General features: G+C 44.2%; 1 protein-coding gene across 1 annotated transcript in view; it reads left to right on the top strand.

Annotated features, from left to right (window-relative positions):
• Window positions 1-19,872, top strand: part of COL4A6 (collagen type IV alpha 6 chain) — an 87,785-nt gene that overhangs the window by 47,426 nt on the left and 20,487 nt on the right. The window contains exons 12-24 of the mRNA XM_063084862.1: window positions 3,788-3,847; window positions 4,908-4,952; window positions 5,439-5,492; window positions 6,391-6,460; window positions 7,509-7,616; window positions 8,335-8,484; window positions 9,304-9,402; window positions 11,163-11,323; window positions 11,968-12,147; window positions 12,699-12,882; window positions 15,737-15,787; window positions 18,555-18,626; window positions 18,900-19,007. Coding sequence (XP_062940932.1) covers window positions 3,788-3,847; window positions 4,908-4,952; window positions 5,439-5,492; window positions 6,391-6,460; window positions 7,509-7,616; window positions 8,335-8,484; window positions 9,304-9,402; window positions 11,163-11,323; window positions 11,968-12,147; window positions 12,699-12,882; window positions 15,737-15,787; window positions 18,555-18,626; window positions 18,900-19,007 — 1,342 coding nt within the window. The remainder of the gene's footprint in view (window positions 1-3,787; window positions 3,848-4,907; window positions 4,953-5,438; window positions 5,493-6,390; window positions 6,461-7,508; window positions 7,617-8,334; window positions 8,485-9,303; window positions 9,403-11,162; window positions 11,324-11,967; window positions 12,148-12,698; window positions 12,883-15,736; window positions 15,788-18,554; window positions 18,627-18,899; window positions 19,008-19,872) is intronic.

The raw sequence follows: 19,872 nt of genomic DNA, 5'->3' as shown, positions 1-19,872 counted from the left end.
TTGAAATACTTTGGATCTCTCTAAGTGGCCCGAAAGCAGAGCCAGTAGCACAGAGACAGTAACACAAGAGCCAGTAGTAACACAACAGTCGTAGGTTGCTCCCATGATGATTCCTATTACTCCATAGGAACAAAGGGGCCTAATCATCTGTTCAATGTTCTTGACTTTAATCAGTTCTGTATCTAATGAATCAGAAAGGAAGAAAACCTTGGTGTTGGTGACAGAACACCCAGACTTTAGACCCAGCTCCAGTTCAAAGAATAGGACAAGTTGCTGAACCTCTCTGTATATCCATAATATGGCAATAGTTATACCTGCTCTTTTGAGGCCCAACTAACAATGTCTGTGAAGTTTCTTTACAAAGTATAAAGCTCTGTTGTCCAATAAGATAACCACTAGCCATGTGTGGCTGTTGAGCCTTTGAAATGTGACTGGTCTAAAATGAGATGTACTGTAAGTGTAAAATACACACTGGATTTCAGAAACTTAGTATATAAAAAAAAATCTAAAATAGCTCAGTAACAATTTTTACTTCAATGTTAAAATGATATTTATATTTGGTTAAATAAAATAGGTCATTAAAATTAATCTTATCTGTTTGTTTTACTTTTTTAATGTGGCTACTAAAAAATTGAAAATAACATAGTAGCTGACATTATATTTCTATTGGATAGCACAGGTATAAAGTACTTTGCAAGGGGGTTTGGGAATAAGGTTTGCACCCTTCTTCATAGAGCACTTCACGTAGATGCTATTCCCCGGCCTCATCCCTGTGAGGTAAGCAAGTTGAGCCAGGCTTATCCCTCTCGTACTGACGAGGAAACCAGAGCATGAACGGATGAAGAGACTTGTCCAGAGTTACATAGCTAGTTATTAGCACAGCTGAGATTGAAATTCAGCTTTTTTGAATTCCAGCTAAATCAGGGCTTTTCTCCCATACCATACTGCCCCCTACAGTCCGGTTTGTTCTAGTCACAGTGGTGGCAGTGTTTTCATCTCTAAATCGCTTAAGAACAGATTTTATGATCTCTGGTGTTATTGGGTTCACTGGCTCACGCTCCCTCCCTCCCCTTCCCTTCCACGTTTGACCTCAGAGGATTTCCCCTGGGGCAATTTCAACCCACTCCCCTTTAGCCTGTAAAAGAAAGAGAGACTGACTGACAACAATGCACGATGATAAATTGCAGTACCATGTTCAGTATTTCCAGTGTTTCAGTGTGAGCTGAAACATGGAAACCCCAGTTGTAAGGATATCAAAGCTGGAAAATACCTCCCTTTACACAGAACAGCATATTTTCATAGGGTAAGAATCAAGAAACCAGAGTTCTCAGCCCATTTTGGCACAGATTCAGTGTGTGACCCTGGCCAAATCATGTAACTCCTTCTGTCCTAATATCTCTGTTCAATGGGAATATTCATAGATACCTTGTAGGCCGCCTAACAGAAAACTTGTGCAGAGAAAGATGGTAACATATTTGAGATACTCTGGGCTTCTCAGAGGAAACACACTACTCAGATCTAAAGCCTTCACATCGGCTTTCAATTATCCATGCTCGCTGAAAAACAAGGCAGAGCAGAGGACGGAAATCTCTCGGGAATCCAAAATGTTCCCTTTAACCATTTGTTTCCTTCCCATCTGAGCCCAAATCTTTGCAAAAGACAAAGTGCCCAACGTGACAGATATGTGCCTCACTTTCTTTCTCTTGCCCCCTCTGCACTGACCAGACATCCTTGATTTTCTGGCTCAGTCTCAGCCTCCCTCACTTTATCCCTCTGTCCGCAGCAGCATACTCACACTTGTAGGTTACAGGTCCTCCCGTGGAGGTTGTCAGAGGGAATCATATACCCATGTACCCTCTAACCAAGGGACCCGCAAACACAGGGGAAGGCAAAATGGGAGAGATGAGGGGAGGGAGAGGAGCGGAAACTGGCAAATCCTGAGGGATCTAGTGAGTGGATCTGAGCTAACTGCTGGGTAGGTGGGGTTCTCCTTCCATTGAGCCTCCTCAGAATCAAAAGCACCAGGAGGAAACAGCTCAGCTAGTGTGCTAATGAGGCATTCTGGGCCATGGGTGAGTAGGGACGTGGGAGAAGCGGTTGCACACCCTCGCAAGGGCTGATGGGACGGGTCCCAGGACATCTTCTAGAACAGCTTGTTCAGCAGGATCCCTGTACAGTGCCTCCCTGCACTGGGAGACAGGCTGAGCCTACAGCATAGTGTCTTGCCAAGCCTTTTATCTCTTATTGGCTCTAACCCCCACACACAAAATATCCTTCTTTTAGGTTTTTTTTTTTACATTTTTTCATGTATTTATTTTTGTTTAAAGTATAGCACAAGCTCCCAGACCCCCTCTCTGAGAAAGCAAGAATCCAGAAGCTATTTTTGCTTTTGAAGAAGGAGTACAAGGCCCTCTTGTATTTATAACTGTGGGCAAAATAGGTGGGGGGCATGAGACAGTTTCTGGACATTCTTTCTTTCACCTTTTGCAAGTTTTTTCTCTGGGTCATTATTCCATTCAATTCAACAAGTATTTGCTGGGCCACTTTGTATGTGTTCAGGCTGCAGTAATATGCCTGGAAGGGGTACAGACTGATATAGGACTTCTGCTTACAAAACTTTCACGTACAACCAATCTTGGCACTTTAAGGGTTCAGGGCAGTGTGGACTATGCAGAGCTTTCACAGGACAGGTCAGGGAAGACTGCCTGAAGAGTTCGATGGCAGAAGCCGATAGACACCTTCCACCAGGTGGCAGTATGCCTTGGTTTCCTATTTGAGATGCAGGAAAACTAAGATTTCAAATAAGTTTGCATTCGGTTTGACCCACGGGCCCTTCAAATTAGAAATTCTATTCATCATGAGGGCTGGCTATTTGACACATAGCTACAGATGTCGAAAAGAGAAAAGGCAAATGAGAACCAAAGCCTACTTTCAATTGGACCCTTCACAGAATCCCCCCTCCCGGCCCCCTATAAACAGACAATAGAACAACTCATTTTAAAGAAATAAAAACAAAACCTTTGGGCCTAGAAAACCAAGGGAGAGCTTTCAGTACCCATGGGAATGCATTGAGTATGTAAGAGGAAGAAAGAGCTACAAGTGGGATTGGAGCAGTGCCCTCATACCAGCTGAGCCAGGTCACATCAAGGGGACAACAGGAGATCTGCCACAACATTTAGCATTCTTCTCAAGCTTAATTTGAGAAAGCTTCACTGCCTCCTTCACTCTCACAATAGACCTAAATATTGTCTGTCAAAATCTATACTCCCAAAAGTACAATTTTAAACAACAACAAAATGGCCTCAGTTCAGTTTTCCACGAAAGTCATTATCCACTTCGTTAATGAACTCTTCTGTATCTTCAGGCCTGGATGTTAGCCTTGGGCCCAAAGGGGAGGAAGCTCTCTCTCACTCACTCTGCTTCTTGGATCCCTGCTTGTCCCTAGAGAATCCCCATGTCATACCCCATGGCTGCAAGTCCTCACCTCCTATGAGCAGAACAAGACGGATTGGAGACCATCTCAGTTCCCATTGGAGTGCTCCTAGGGCCAGGCAAGAGCCCTACAGTCCCAGTATAGGAGTTGCAGGGTTCCAGACCATGCCTATCCATGCCTACACAGAAATACTCTTTCCCACTGAGAAGGATGACACAGTCATCATGTCTCTAAAGGGGAAAAACTCTTCCTTCTAGTACAGAGCTGGTTTGAAATTACCTCCTTGCTTTGGATGGAGCCAGGAGACCTATGAGAAAGTAAATGTTATAACATGTGCTTTCTTTCTTGCTTTAGGACTTTGGAACTATTGGAGAAAAGGGAGAAAAGGGAATTCCCGGTTTGCCAGGACCTAGGGTATGAACCTGGAATGTTGCTTGCCTGGATCTGTCAAGTCACTTGGTCCATTTTCTTTCCTTTTTGCTTCTTTATGTAATGTAACTTAATAGCCACCTAAGCTTCTCTTGTTTCTCTTCCTCAACCCTCTGGCAGGTTCCTAAGACCTCCTCCTCTCCACTCAGCCCCATTCCCTTGACTGAGTGGCTCCCTTGAATAAGGAATGATGTATCCTTACTCTAGGTGGCTCCTCAGCCTATTTACTCTCCTTGCCCTCATGCATAATTATCTTCTGGGCTAAAGAATGATGTAAGAGTTGTCTTGCTTTCGTTCCATTCTATTCCGAGGGAATGTGGGCAGGGGAGTGGCTCAGGAATGGAAGAAAAGGGCCAAGTGCAATCATCACAGAACAGAAACAAGCCTGGGAAGTTCTAGAATATAGTAAGTGATGTTTGGAGTCAACAGTTTCCAATAATAGTCTTACTTCAAATGGAGAGATAACTATTAGACTCTCTAATTCCTAGCTTCAAGCACTTAGGTCTTGAGCTATAAGCAGTTGGCCAACCTTAGCCTTAAAGAAGTAACAGTTTAGAGAATTGTGTTTTTAGTTTGCCATGAAATTTAAGAGTCTTTTAACTATTTAGCAATATTCATCCCTTACCCTGCCATTTCTTTCTCTACTTTTCCTTCCCCCTTGTCTTGAAAACGCATAATCACCTACAAAGAAAGCATTTGGGGCGAAAGACAAGAGGCCCTCCCGTACTCTATTTAAAAATCCCCTGGCTTGGAACTAATGCAGACTAAGTATAATACCACCCAGCCCTTCTACCAAATTCCACTGACTACTTAAAATGTTTCCATTTATTTAGTTCTTAAAGAATGCTCCATGTGGCTATTCAGCCTGATGGATTAGTGCTTAGAAAGAAGTCATTAAGCCCGGCCTAGGGAACATTCTCTTACCTGATTTTAGGAGCCGCTAAATCCTGAACTCAGTAGGATAGCTTTGTTATGTTAAGTCTAGCAGCTTTTTCTAGTGTGGGCTATTATTAATCTTTCTAAGGTGTGGCTATTCTCTTTGCAGGGTCCCATGGGTTCAGAGGGAGTAGAAGGCCCTCCAGGGAAACAGGTATTTTGGTTAATATCATTAAAGCCTTGATGTATAAAATCCTAATTAAAAGACCCCCTTGCTTAACTCAGCATGGCCAAAGGGAGACATTTCTTATAAGGCAAACAGTCCACTTCCCTTTTACTGGTATAATCTTAGCTTCTTTTGTTTTCACCCAAGAAAATGGGTATCAATTGTCAAGTTTGGTTCCTTGCCATGCCATGATGTGGTCATACATCTTTGGCACATTATCAGGGTCTAGCAAGGCCAGCCTCCTTGTATCCATCTCTGGCCTTGTGGCCCTTGTATTTCCAAATGTGGAAGTTAGCTGCCTAGTGCCATACTGCCTTCTGAAAGACTTCACAGCTTCCAGAATCAGTTAAAAGCTATACATACCCTGGAATGCTAGCCAAGATCCCTGTGCCATTTGCCCTGGCCTAATTCAAAGACCAGCCTCTCTCATGCTCTTATGTTTTAAATTCAGTAGTAACTGTGTTTCTGTCACAGGGCAAAAAGGGCTCCCCAGGGTTCCCCGGGCTTAATGGACTTCCAGGAATTAAGGTAATATTGTTGGGAAGTAAAAATCCAGGGTTTGGGAGGTGGAAGAGTCTTCACCTCCCAAAATGCCAACATAAAAGATGAAGTGTTTTAAATATTTTGATGTTTTAGATGTCAGTATTCTCAAGAAATGTACACAACTTACTTTGAACACACAAAACTGATGAGCATTCCTTAGATACTACTTGATCAGTGGTAAACTAAGGGGTGGGGGCTGGTGGGAGTGAGTCTGTCCCTAAGAGGAGGAATATTTTATTACTGACATTGTGTAGAATTGCTACCTTTCAGATTTTCTTATTGTTTTTAAATCCTCTACAGACAATGAATCCCCTTATTGGATTCCAGGTGCAGTCAACTCCCACCACCCCACCCTGGATATGCCACTGTATCTGCTTCTGGTACCTGAGTACCTCTTTGGGGAGAATTAGGACTCTCAAGAGGGTCTAAAAAAGTCCAGAGGAAAATTCTGCCTGTCCTCATCAACTAATAGAGTGTAACAGTAGCAGAGTCCTAGGCCTGCTGAGGGTAGAAAAAAAGTTGAAACTCTGCTCCCTCTTTAGCAGCTCTTGGGTCCAACCATGTTGTCTATGCCTGTGATATATTTCTCAGACCCACAAACAGATTGTCCTTGAGTAGGGCTGCAAAATAAAATTGGGATCCCTTGTCCTTGACAGGTTTGCAAATGAGTGTCAGGCCTCTTGCCTGCTTCATGTCACCTTCATCTTAAATTTATTGAACTTTGAATTTAACCTACAGACTAGTTGACCCTGGAAATCAGGGATTATCAGGGGTTACAGAAGGAGGAACTTTTCAATTTCCTGGGGGTTGGCTTTGAGAGCACATAGATCTTTTGTGTTGAGGGCACAGAAATATTTGTGTTTAATGTATTTAACCTCTGCAGGGTGAAAAAGGTGGCACTGGCCTGCCAGGCCCAGACATTTTCATCGATATGGATGGTGCTGTGATCCCAGGTGCAACTTTTCGTTGATTTGAGTAGAGAAGAAAAGACAAGGAGTTAAATTCTATATCACCTGTAGTTGTTAAAAGGATACTTTGTTAGCCACTGGATTGCTTCTACATCCGACACTCCCAAGGGACCCTTGTGGGTCCTGAGCTTGGGGAATGAAGTAACTCCAATCCCTTGGGCAGAGAAGCCAAGACAAGCAGCCCATTTTTGTGTTGGGTCTACCAAGACTAGGATTGGGGTCAGTCTGGGCCTGTATTTGGTAAAAATGGTTCTCCTGGTGATGCTTAGGGAAGTATTAATATCCTTCCCAGCTGGGTTGACTTCACCCCAATACTCTGGGACATGCAGGGTCTCACGTAGATGATCCCACGCATGCTTGAGCTTGAGGATTTCACAGGACATGGAAAAGTATCTTTGGCTAAGGGAACAAGTGGCTGAGAGCCCTCAACAGTATGATGCTTAGAAAGTTTGTCTTCATCTCTCCTTGTCATAGTTATTATGTGTGCCCAACTCTTCCTTTTGCCCTCTCCTGAGATGCAGATGCCCAGTGTCTCCAGCTATTTCTTGTTTGACCAAAGTCTTCTACTATAGTGCCTCTTCCACCTGGGTCTCCTAACTCACCCATTCTTCTTTTATCCTCTCAGGCCCATGCCGTGTCTGGTATTAATAGTTGACAGTGACTTCCTGTGTTTTACCCCCAGCAAACCTATGTGTATAACATAAATAGTGGACTTCAACATCTTAACCCAAATAGTGGACATTTGAGGCATTACAGCAGATTAGTAGTGGTAGAAGAGCCTTCCTAGTATTTACCAGAACTTATCATGAAGGCCAGCCTTGGCCAAACCAGCTCTGAACGCTAGTGGAGCTTTGGCTCCTCTAGGTCCATTATCACCCGAGACCATTAGCATCTGGATGACCTGGCAAGGACAAGAAAGGCACATCTAACCCCAGAACAGCTCCCTGCATCTCTTCTTGAGCATATTGTGGCATTTGTGGGCTTCCTCTGTGTTTGTTTACTGCTTTTTTTTTTCTTTTTGCTGCAATGCCAGGTTATCCTGGAGACCCCGGTGAGCCAGGCCTCCCAGGCCTTAAAGGAGATGAAGGCATCCCAGGCCTGCATGGCCCTTCTGGGGTTCCTGGCTTCCCAGCTTTACCAGGTGAAGCAAACTAACCCATCTCCTGCATAGATCAGTCCTCTATCCGCTCTGGTTCCCAGCATCTTCTTCTATACCTCTGGGTCTGAGCACACACCTAGCCAAAGTCAAAGGAAAGGTCGACTACAGTAGATTCCCTACTGCCAGCCCAAGGCTAATGTAAACAGGAATAGGGTCTGGGTGAGCAGCTTTTCTTTGGCTTAAATAATGTACCATAGCTGAACAGGCAATCCCAGACTTTCACTGAGGTTTGCAGAAACCAGAGGGACCCTGGTTTGGGCTGCTGGAGCCCTATCACTCTTCTGTGGATGTGCCATCCCAGCTGATGCTTGCCAAGAGGGTCTAAAAAAGTCCAGAGGAAAATCTGTGCCTAGACCCTCACTCTTGACTTAACTCAGGCATGATTGTCCGAGGATCCTATGGGTGACACCCTTGAGCCAATCATCAGAGGGGTGCACCCTTATGTCGTTCTGTAGTGGCAGGTGGAAAAAGAGCATGCCAGAGCCTGGGAGGCAGTGATGTCCCAGATACAAAGCCTCAGACATTACTTTTAAAGTTACTAGTTTCTAAATTCCTTGGAGATGGGCCTCTGTAAAGGCACCTGTGCTTTTAAAGCAGCCACTAGGAAGAGGTACAGTTGGCCCCAGCACCAAGATAACTGGAATACCCCTGAAGAGTAGAGTGATATCATGAGCATTTTTGTGTGGGCTTATCCTTCCAGGTGTTCCAGGTGAACTAGGACCTCAGGGATTTCCAGGCCTGAAGGGGGACCAGGGAAACCCAGGCCGTACCACAAATGGAGCAGCTGGCCTCCCTGGCAGAGATGGTTTGCCAGGCCCGCCAGGTCCACCAGGCCCATCAGGCCCACCTGGTAAGTTATTCATTTCTCTCTTTGGTCTTGAGACTCAGTTGTGATCTAGACTGCAGAACAGTCATAATTTTTGAGGGAGCCTGTCACAGATGAAACAGCTAAGTCAGGACACATGATAACTGCAGAGGAGCAGCAATAAAGGCCCCATCCTCTCTGGTTAGAGCCCTGCCTCTACCAGTTATCGACTACAGCAGACTATTGTTCATCAAGGAACTAACAAGCTAGGGCCATCTTGATGACCAAACACCACCTAATGCCTTCCAACTTTTGTACCCATTTCCATTCCATCCTTCAGCCCCTGAGGCCTCAGTTTTTCAGCTCCTAAAGAAGGAGCATTGGCTTTTTCTAGCTTCCCCTGGTTCACAGGGCCCCAATGCGGTGGGCTGGGAGCCTGAGGTAGGAGGAACCAAGCCTGGATCTTCAAGGTGGCTGCTATAATCCTATGCAGCCTACCAATTTCCTCTTTTGTACTAAGGGGGTCTTTCTGGGGTAGACACTTGGGACTGCTGAGTTACTGAAGCTACCTTGTTCATTCCCATATCTCCAGTGTCTACTACAGTGCCTGAAGCAAAGTAGATATTCCGACAGTATTAGTAGAGTGAATTCAGCCAAAAGAGGATCCTATTAGCTCCTTGTTGCAGATGTAGGGTCACTGTCTTGGATTTTTTTTTTTTTTTTTTTTTTTTTGTCTCCATTCTGGTTGTTGAGCCTTGAAGACTCAAGCCTTGGTCATTGAGCTACTGTGCTGAGTCAGGTGAGTCATCAGGCTCATAGAAGCTGCCAAGCAATCTTTTATGTTTCTTCTCCCTAAAGGTTCAGTACTTGAGACTGGAACCCTACGCAACACAGAGCCAGGGTTCCCCGGTCTCCGAGGAGAACGAGGTCCACAAGGAAATCCAGGCCTCAAAGGTGTAAAAGGTGATTTTGTCCCCTTGAGTTTCTTTGTTGCCCAAACTCCTTAGAGAAAGCTTTATGGGGAATGAACAAACAAATAGCCTTGGGAACCCAAACAGAAGCAATCCTGGATCTTGATTAGGGCTTTGATTATAGGATTATTAGAAATGCTATATTTGGGGATCTAAGACTGAGGCTGACAGTTGAGGTCACACAGGACAGAGTGGCTCACAGGCTACCTTTCCTCCGCTGCCCACCTGCAAAAGCTGTTGCTGGCAGCTCAGGGTGTTAACCAACACATGTTGCAACCCTTCCGAGTTTGCAAGGCTAAGGCTGGAAAGCTTGGTTTTCAGCCTGCAGGAAAGGGCTCTAAACAGGTCAAGCCCTGGGTCTCTGAAAAAGCCAACTGGCTCCAGGAAAACAACTCCAGTCCCCACTGATGTTGAAGAACTGATCAATGAGCTCAGCCTTCACCTGCACTGCTTCTCTCCAGTCTCTTGCTGCCTTTGGGTCATTTCCTCATTCTTTCCTCTGAGGGGAAGATGCTCAAATATGTCATTGCATTACAATGGTGGCCCAAGCCAGCCTGGAGGAAGAAGTGAACCTGCTAACTGAAGAGAGTTTGGGGGATGGCCTAGGGGTTTCAGTTACCTGAGATCTCTTCTCTCCAGGAATTAACACCTCTCTTCAGCATCAAGCAGAGAAGTTCTAACTTTCTTCTCTCCCTTCACGTTGCCCTGTCATAAAATGTCACTACCTAAGTATAGGAGCTAGTTAAGAAATTTCTGAAAGCTTGATCTCTATTATTCAGATAAAAGGAAGACTATTTGAGGGGAAAGGGCATTAAATTGCAAGCCTGAACTTAGGATGTTCATTTTAGCCCTTCCCTAACTCATACAGAACTGGTCTATTTCTCGATACCATTCTCACTCCTAAAACAAGGACAACTCCAGGGCTTCCCCTTCCGTAATTCCATTATGGAATTAGGGCCAGAAGTTTTTCTCTAAGTCTGGAACAGTGATAGTGATTCTCAAGCTTCATCATACATGAGAATCACCTAGTGGAGGTTATTAAAAATCATATTCTTGGGTCTGGCCTCCTGAGAGTCTGACTGATTAGGACTGGGATGGGACCCACCAAGCTGCCTTACAAACAAGCATCACAGGTGACTCATGCACAAAGTCCATGGATCACACTTGAGAAGTGCTTATCTGGAGAACAGACTGTTTTCTTAGAGTTTCGGGGATTGTCCGTTTTCTAAAAGTAAGAAGAGGCCCTCCAGGATCTTAGGGGAGTCACCTATATTGGCACCAATTCTCCTTTTCCAGACCATAAGCATGGAAGGTGTGGGTTGTTGGGCTATAGTGCTAGTGACTCCCTGACACCTCTTCAAAGGTACTTTGCTGAAATCCCTATCATCAATGTTTTTGGCATTTGTCTCATGTGTACAAAAGTCAGGGGTAAAGAAATTTTAGTGAGGAGAGCTTTGAGTGGCTTGGATTCCAGACTCTCAGTCATTTAGTAAAGGTCAGTGTTTCTCAACTCTGGCTGCACATTAGACTGATGTTTAATCATTGATGGCTGGGCCTCATCCCAAACTAATGAACTCCAAATCGTCAGCACAGACGTACTCTGATGGTGAGTGAACCTAGTTCATTGGAGTCTGTTCTCTGAAGGTATTCTGATTCCTTCCATGGAGTTAAGTCACAAATAACCACGGTGAGGTCTTCCTTCTTTTTGGAAAGATGGAAAACTTTGTTTTATTTTGCCTTTTTTTCCCCCAGGGGACTATGGTTTTTGTGCTTGTGATGGTGGTGTCCCCAACACTGGACCACCTGGGGAACCAGGCCTGCCTGGGCCACAAGGTCTCATGGGCCTTCCAGGCCTTAAAGGAACCAGAGGAGATCCAGGATCTGGGGGCACACAGGGCCCACCAGGGGCTCCAGTAAGTCTTGCCAATCTTTGGCCCTGAGGGAGCAATGGGAGCTGTCCTAAAGCTCATAAACAAAAGAGGGGAATAAACAAAGCTTTGGGTTTTTGGTCTGTAATATGAAGAAATCTGACTAGATGGTCTCTAAAGTCGCTTTCTGCTTAAAATACCTACATTCCCTCCCTTCCTTCCACAAAATTGTTTACGTTTGCCCAGTACTGTGCTGGGCCCTGAAGATAACACTGAAATTAAGACCAGATTCCCATCTTCAAAGATTTCAAAATTTAGAAAGTATGTACATCATAAATGGGCAATTATGGGCCAGCCAGGTGGCTGACTCGGGAGAGTGCGGTGCTGGTAGCACTGAGGCCACAGGTTCAAATCCTATATAGGGATGGCCATTGCGCTAGCTGGCTGAGCGTGGTCAAAAAATAAATAAATAAATAAATAAATAAATGAATGAATGAATGAATGAATGAATGAATGAATGAATAAATAAATGAATGAATGAATGAATGGGCAATTATTACCCAAGATGACAACATAATCAAGTGCCTGGAACAGTGCCAAATGTACCTGCTTTAGGTCATACTTAGGCAGGGTGCCAGACTTCTACGAAGCCTGAACCTCCTAATTATTCCCTTTTGTTTCTGTATCAGGGCTTATTTGGGCCTCTAGGTCTTGCGGGCCTCAAAGGAGAGAAGGGGCAGCCAACTCTCAGTACAGGATCAGGGATGCCAGGAGAACAGGGTAATCCTGGCCCCCAGGGGTTTCCTGGTGTGACAGGAGCCGCAGGCAAGGATGGAGTACCAGGTTTACCAGGTCTGCCAGGCCTTCCAGTAAGTTGATCATTCCTGGGTAAGTAGCTCTATAAATCCTCACGCCTGATTTGGGGGGGGGGTGGTCTGGTGGCCACTGGACCATGAGACAGGACAGAACAGAGAGACTCCAGAGCATCTTCTCCTGCCTCTGCCACTGATACGTTTTGCTCCATGCTTTTCCTTTATGTAAAGTGGGAATGTTTTTCTCAGAATGGCTCACTGTCTCATTTGATAAATGCTAGTAACAATTGACCATATCACTTAAAAATGCTTCAGTTTCTCAATGGCTTTTCCCCTTCAAATAATGTACCTGCTTTCTGTGACCTCAAGGGTTGTTATCCTGCTTGTTTCCTGCCCTCCCTCCCAACTCCCATCTAGAACCTTTTGCATTATTGGGTCATCCAGAGTGGACAAGACTCATTCCCACTAATTAAACTCAGAGGAAGTTGATTGATAAAGAATTTTAACAAAACAGAAAGCATTGCTCACATCAGTTGCCTTTCCTATGGTCAGAGGACTCTCCAGGTAAGTCTCTGAGTTGGACTTTCATTCTTTTTTATGTCATCTAGGGTGATGGTGGACAGGGATTCCCAGGTGAAAAGGGGTTACCAGGACTTCCTGGTGAAAAAGGCCATCATGGTCCAACTGGCCCCCCAGGAGTTGGGCTGCCAGGGCCTCCTGGACCTCGTGGGCTTCCTGGAGATAAAGGAATAGATGGATTACCAGGACAACAAGGCCTTCCTGGGCTTCCAGGTGAGTCAAGGAATCGGATAGCTTTGGACTTGGAAAATGACCCCTTGTAGAGTGGATGTGATGTGACTAGGGTGCATGAAATGTGTCATAACAGGAGACTTGGCTGACCGTAATTATTACTTTCAATTCTCTTAAGGGTTTTCATGTAGAAAAGGATCATAATTCTATGTGGTAAGCTTAGAGGGCAGAACAATATAGATTTCAGCTCTCGTTAGTGAAAAACTTCCTAACAGAGCAGTCTGAAAATGTAGCAGAGCTACCTAGGGGAGGTTATGAGCTCATAACCCCTGGAAAAGCTCAAGGAGAAGCTGGATGGCCATTTATTGCAGATGTCATCGAAGTAATGAGTAGGAGATTGGATGAGGTGTCCTCTAAATTGTATGTTAATATCAGCAGGAAAAAACTTTTTCTTAATTCATGGAATCTCAGATTGGGCAGAGATGCTAGTTACATCTAGTCTAATCCCCATTTGACACCTTAAAATCCTCCCCTTTCTATAAATTGTTTTTCTATTTGAATTTCAGGATTATAATGCTTATAGATTATGAAGGTATTATGCTAATAACTGATCTTCTTCTGTATAGCCAAAACAGCTTTTCATTCCAACTTACTTGTTTCCACAGCTTCTATGTTTTCATTAGTGGCACCACAGTTCTTATAGTTACGTGAAGGTTGAAAATTTGAGATTATCTCTTATTCTTCCTTTGCAGTGCCTCTTATATTCTTTCCTTCCTCTTCTTGCGACTACACTATTATCTCATGCCTAGCTTATCAAATACCTATATGCTTGTTGGGATAAACTGATGGATGGTTGGTTGGATGGATGAATGAGGGAGTGAATAACAACTTCCTATACAGTTTCCCATCTCCTACCTCCAGACTTTTCCCATTCAGTTCTACTGTGAACACATCTGCCAATTTAATATCTGTAAAGTGTCAATATCATCATGTTACTCCCCTAGTCCAAAGTCACAAATGGTCCCCATTGAATGAAGGATGATGTCCAAACTCCTCAGATTGGAATTCAAAAGTCTCCAAACATGGACACAATGAACCTTTTCAACCATATCTCACACTTCTCACAATTAAATAAAAAAATCTAAGACATGAGTCTTCTTCACTGCACCCAAACTCAATATGTCCATTGCAGACTCCAAGTTTTTGCTTATGTTGCCTTTTTCTGGCGTGTCCTTCCTCTTTTCTCTTTGTAGTCATATCATATCCATCTTTCAGGGTTCAACATAAGCTTTCCCTTGACCTCTGTGGTATGTCATTGCTACTTAAATTATGTATCTCCTTACATTAATGCTTTCACTTTTCCCACCTACATTGTAAGCCTCTGAATACTAGAGAAGGTAAGTGACACTTAGCATTTCTCAACTTGCCTAGCATGGTGCATTGTTCCATAGGAGACTAATATTTACTTGCAGAAGAGAGGGCTTTCCAAATAATCAAGGGCCACTTTTTAGACCTATTTCTCCTCTTTCCACTTTGTCACCTTGAAGAGTTACAAAAAAAAAAAAAAAAAGGAAGAAGAAGAAGAAGAAGAAAAAGACAGAATACCAGGTCTTATAAAATTATATTTGTTTTAAAATCTATTTTGTGAGTTGGTGTAATAAGGATGATGGTATAGGTTAAAACTTGATAATTCAGGATTCTTAAAACCAAGTCATATGTAAAATTCTCTATAAATGTGAAAATTTCTTGCTGTTGTGACATGTGATGGCCAAGATTTGTATTTAAATTTTGGCTGAATGAGTGGTATAATATAGTCCCTTAAAAACTCAGGGCAACCAGAATTTGGCATAAGAAATCAATAATTTCTGTATTAGTGGAAATTAATAATACATTTAAAATAAAGTTGAATTTATTAAAAGAAAAAGCCAATATTTAAATTCACAAATTCCTATGAAGGCTGTGAGCAATTTTTTCAAACAAAATCATTCTGCCTTTGGGAAGGCCTAGTGTCGACATCGTCTTGCTTCCAGCTCTGTTCCCAGAGGCATTACTCATGGTCATTCCACTGCCTCTCCACCAATTGGGCCTTCATTCTAGGTCATCCTATTCTGTAGACAACTAGGTTTTAAACTGAGTTATAACAATATGGCACCTATAAACTTACACACCCTCAGCTCTTCTGGATATTATCAACATTCCAACTGTTTGAGAATAAGCTGTCAATAGAAGGAAGCTCATGGGACCATTTCTGTCCCAAACTTCAGTCGTCCCTGGATATAGAAAGTTCTTAAGAATATAGTGCTATAGTAAGCTATTGCCTGGGAGATGCCTTATGCAGAATATATCCTTGTTGCAGTACTAAGATTCCAAAAAATTGCTTCAGTAAAAAGCATTAGGTTTCTTTTTCTCTCTAAAACAACAAGATACAACTCCTTGAACCTAGCTATTTTTCCACACAATTTAAATAATAAATAACCTATGGGCCCCAGACATTTGCACTGTAGCCATCTCTGTTGCCATGAAAAGTTAAGATGCCATTTCTAAATGTGCTCACTTCAACCAGTGGTAGTCCAGGTTAGGACAGCTGCATTGCCAGGAAAGGGAATGTAATCATCAGAAGCCTTTCAACCTAATAGTGTGAATTATTACAAACCCTGGGCAAGCAGACAACTGGCTGTTCCAAAGAGGCTGTGCTCCAGATGCTCATAGTTATCAATAACCCTAGTTATTACTGAAGCAGCTACTGTGTGCTTGATCCCGTGTAGGTGCCAGCTCTCCACTCAATCCAGACAGGGAATACGGTTGGTGGGTATGTCTGGGCTGCAGACAAGGCTTCCCTTCAGCCTCAAGGAACTTCTATCCTGGTTTAATTTTCTTCTTTACTTGATTGGCCTAGGTGACTGCTGCTGCAGGGAGGTTGGTAAAGGAGACTTAGAGACAGAGGGAGGTGAGAGCTAGCTAGGTCTACTGGTTCTCAGACACTAGTTTTGGCAAAAGTCCCCTTCTTTTTTGTTCACCTTTGTCTCAGACACTCACAATGGCCTGAGCACCACACTGGAGCCCCTGTTTGGGTAGAGATGATTGTAATGCTGGGTTACAAAGGCTGACACTGACACTGCTTCAGAGGCTCCTTAGCACATACTGCCTGAGTGGGTTGTGGGGGGAGTACAGGTGTAAGCAGGCATGTAGTCTCTGAGAGGGGCTGATTTCCTTCACCATGCATGTTGATGGCTTGGCTTATCTCCGCTTAAATGACTTCATTTTCTGAACTTAACTGGGGCTATAACTTGCTTTTAGAGGTACCTGGAAGGATATACATATATCTGATTTTTATTTGTTGGACCCAGAACAAATGGAGATGTTAGAATCTTGATAACCAGAGGCCCTTTTTATTCTGAAGATGCCTTTTGGCATTGATGGCAAAATTCTGAATAATTAGGTCACTTGCTGCACTTACAAAACAGAACAGCTCTGAATTCGAGAATGTAAAATAGAAAACAGAGATGTAAAGTAAAAGAGCCAGATACAAGTATGACTTGAAATCCTGAACCATTTTGAACCTCTGCTTGCAATACACAAGTGTGGTGTGGTGTACAGGATGGGTCTGAGGCACAATTATGAAGGGAAATACGTCCTTGTTTTCCTCTGGTGTCTACCCATCTTCCCTTTTATCATTATTTTTCCTGTCCTGGACCTTTCCAGATGCCTGTCCTGGCCCATCTTCTAAAAGTCTTTATTTTTAATCTGGCTGTCACAGGTGAAAAGAATCTATTGAGCTGATCTGATAAATTGAGGATGTATGGCTTCATATTTGGACCCAGCGCAGGGATATTTTTATTTTACTGAGGTTGTTTCTTAGTACATAAAGCCATAAAACTATAATGGTGGAGTTTGACACATTGGAGCCAATGAGTTATTGAGATAGTTGGAGGGAGGGGAGTCCTCTGCAGGGTTCCTCTCATGATACCATCTACGGAGGTAGTTCTTCAGCCTAGTTCAAAAGACCCAGGCCTGAGCTGAGCGCTGGGTTGGAAGCCCCCTTCCAGAGAAGCATCTCACCATGAGGTGCTTGCCTATAGGGCATATTTCCATAGTAGGGAAACAACTTTCAGAAATAGCTCCATCATCTCAATGTCTAGCAGGTTGGTGTGACCACCTGTGGAGGAAGATCCAAGCCTATGGGCCATCTCTCCACCTCTGGAAATATGACTATAGAAACCTGAGGCCTTCTAAGCAGAAAGTTGCTGCCCAAGCTACAAAGTAGTGTCACTAACCTGACTAAGGTACAAACCAGGGGATGACCTTGCAGGAGCTCTTCTGAGCACTTCTCCTGAAGTAAGATAATAAAAACTACTGTCCACCAAGCACATGCCAGGGTGTCAGACACTGTAGTAAGTGCTATTAGCACTGTCTCATGTTGTCCTCAAAACACCATATGAAATAGGTAGTTCCCATTTTACACATGAGGTTCAGAGAGGTTAAGTATCTTGCCCACATAGCTAGTTAGTAGCCGAACTAGGATACCAACTCAGGTCTATCTGGCTTCAGAGCCCAACCTCTTAACCAATACATTGCACTGTTCAATCCCCAGTCTTGATTTAGGAATAGAATGAGTGGGCTAAAAATGCCAAGGCTTCATATTGGAAAATAGAAGTGGAATCAAAGGAGAATGCCAGCCAGTTGAGTGAGCAGTCTGAATCATAAGCTGTATACATACATTTCAGAAATGCAGCTTGTGATTTAAGTGCAGGGAAATGCTGTAACAGTTGATTAGCACTGTTGGCTCTGTAGTTTAAAGCAGATCTTGGGGGATTGTTTTAATGAATGGACAAGACTAATTTTAATTAGCATAGCAATTGTTTGTAAATGGCACTTGAGGGAGCCTACAAACAATTTGTTCACCAGTACCTTATTAAACCTCCCCTCTGTAATCTTATAGACTTTTTATTTGCATTATGAATGAGCAAGGAAGAATTTGCTAGGAGAAGGGCTATGCATGCCAATTTGGACATCTTTAATATTGAAATGCCCCTTCTCACTGAGTAGCAGAGTTGATGATTTCAAATAAGGAGCTGAGGGAAGGGTCGCCACTGTTTGTCATGGCCAAAAGAGTGGCCTTTACTATTTGCCTGGTACAGACATTTGGGTATATCTGACCAAGGACAATCAAGTTTCAGTAGATCCCAAAAGAATTGTATTAAAAGAGTCCAGTGGTTTAGGAAAACCCTCATTCCAAGAAGATGGCAGCCATGTGAATTTGAGGGGTCTTAGCTTCAAACCCTCCAATTTAGTCATGTGGGGATAACGGACCCTTAGGACTAACCAAACACATCCTAGGGAGAGGCTCTATCTGAGGGCAGAGTGAGTCCCCACCCTCAAATTGATGTTTGCTGCTCTTCTGCAGAGGCCACCACTAGGAAAACTTGTTAAGTGACATTTGCTGCATAGGTGACTGCTTGCCCACTGAGCACTGATGGTTTGATAAGTGACATCTTGGCACTCAGACACTAGGGACATTCTCATCTGTAAGCAATTGCACTGCAAGTAACTCACAAGAGCTTCTGATGCCAGGATTCTTCTGTGTGGGCTCCTAGCTGCTGGGTGGGGAGAACATGGCTATCCCATTAAGTGAAATAGTATTAAGTAAAAGAGCATGCTAGAGGGAAATCTTCCCTGACTTAGTGGGTTCACCAGATCCATGTTACCATTTTCAGGAATCACCTTGCCTTGTATTATTCCTGGGTCATACGGTCCACCAGGATTGCGAGGAACTTCTGGATTCCCAGGTATGGAATGAAGCCAGAGAAAGCCACTGAGCACACTTGGTAAGGGCCATGAGCCAAAGGAAGATGAGTACAGCCCAGTAGCATCTGGGGATCCACATTCCTTCTGAGAGCAGCCTTAGGGATTGAGGAAATAGAATGTGCTGGAGAGGGCAGTGTGGGGAGGTGGAAATAAGAGAAGCCTCCAAGAGAATGGGACTCTTGACTGAATATCTCAAATCATCCCTAGCCCCACTGACTTTCCTTTGCCCTCACTACTTACGTTTGGGTTTGAAGGCCCTAAAGGCGCCCGTGGCCTCCCTGGGACTCCAGGCCAGCCCGGATCACGTGGAAATAAGGGGGAACCCGGAAGTCCAGGATTGGTTCGCCTCCCTGAATTGCCAGGTAAGGAAAGGATTCTCTCCTCATCTGCTTCTCCTCTTGTATGAGTATGTTTGGATAGTGGTAGCACTCCACCAATTACAGGAAGCTAGGTTTCCTCTCTGGTGTGTGGGCGAAGGTTTGATTTCATACCCAGGCAAAACACAGAGTAGAGCCATAGAATGACAACATAGCAGAGCAAGAAGAGCCAGTTGAGATCAGTTGGGACAACGCCTTAACTTTCAGATGAGGAAGCTGAGGCCCAGATCGAAAGTAACTTGCCCAAAATCACAAACCCACTAGTGACAGAGCTAGGCCTCTGCCAGGCTGTCTGTCTGGCAGTCCTTTGGCAGATTCCTGGACAAACTCCTTCAAGGTCAGAGGAGGAGATTCAAATCAGTCAGAGGGAAGTTGTCCATTTCTATCCCTTTTCTCATACCCTGTTGTTCCAACCTGAGCTTCATTGGTGCTACACTGCACCAGTGGTTCTCAAACTGTGCTCCCTGGGCCAGCATCAGTATCACCTGGGACCTTATTAGGAATGCCCCTTCTCAGCCACCACCACCCCAGACCTGCTGATCAGAAACTCCAGGGTGTCCCAGCAATCTGCGTGCTTCCCCAGGTGACTGCGACACACGCTCAGGGTTGTCTCTGGGCTCATCTCGGGCAACATGCTCCAGGGTTTATGGTGCCTCAGTTCCCTCCACCACACCCTCCCCACCCAAGAAGAGGGAGGCATGGCAGCAGGAGGCAGACAACCCAGGAGAGATGGGGCTTTTCCCAGGAGGCCTTGGGGGGAGCCCATGCTCTTCAGCAACTGTGGGGTCCCAGGAGCAGGTGGCTGAGCTCTGCCTGCAGGTGGTCTCACCCAACCTAGCGCCTCCTGCAG

Source organism: Cynocephalus volans, chromosome X, assembly GCF_027409185.1.
Source record: "Cynocephalus volans isolate mCynVol1 chromosome X, mCynVol1.pri, whole genome shotgun sequence".
NCBI lineage: Eukaryota > Metazoa > Chordata > Mammalia > Dermoptera > Cynocephalidae > Cynocephalus > Cynocephalus volans.
This window is presented reverse-complemented; position numbering and strand designations above follow the sequence as displayed.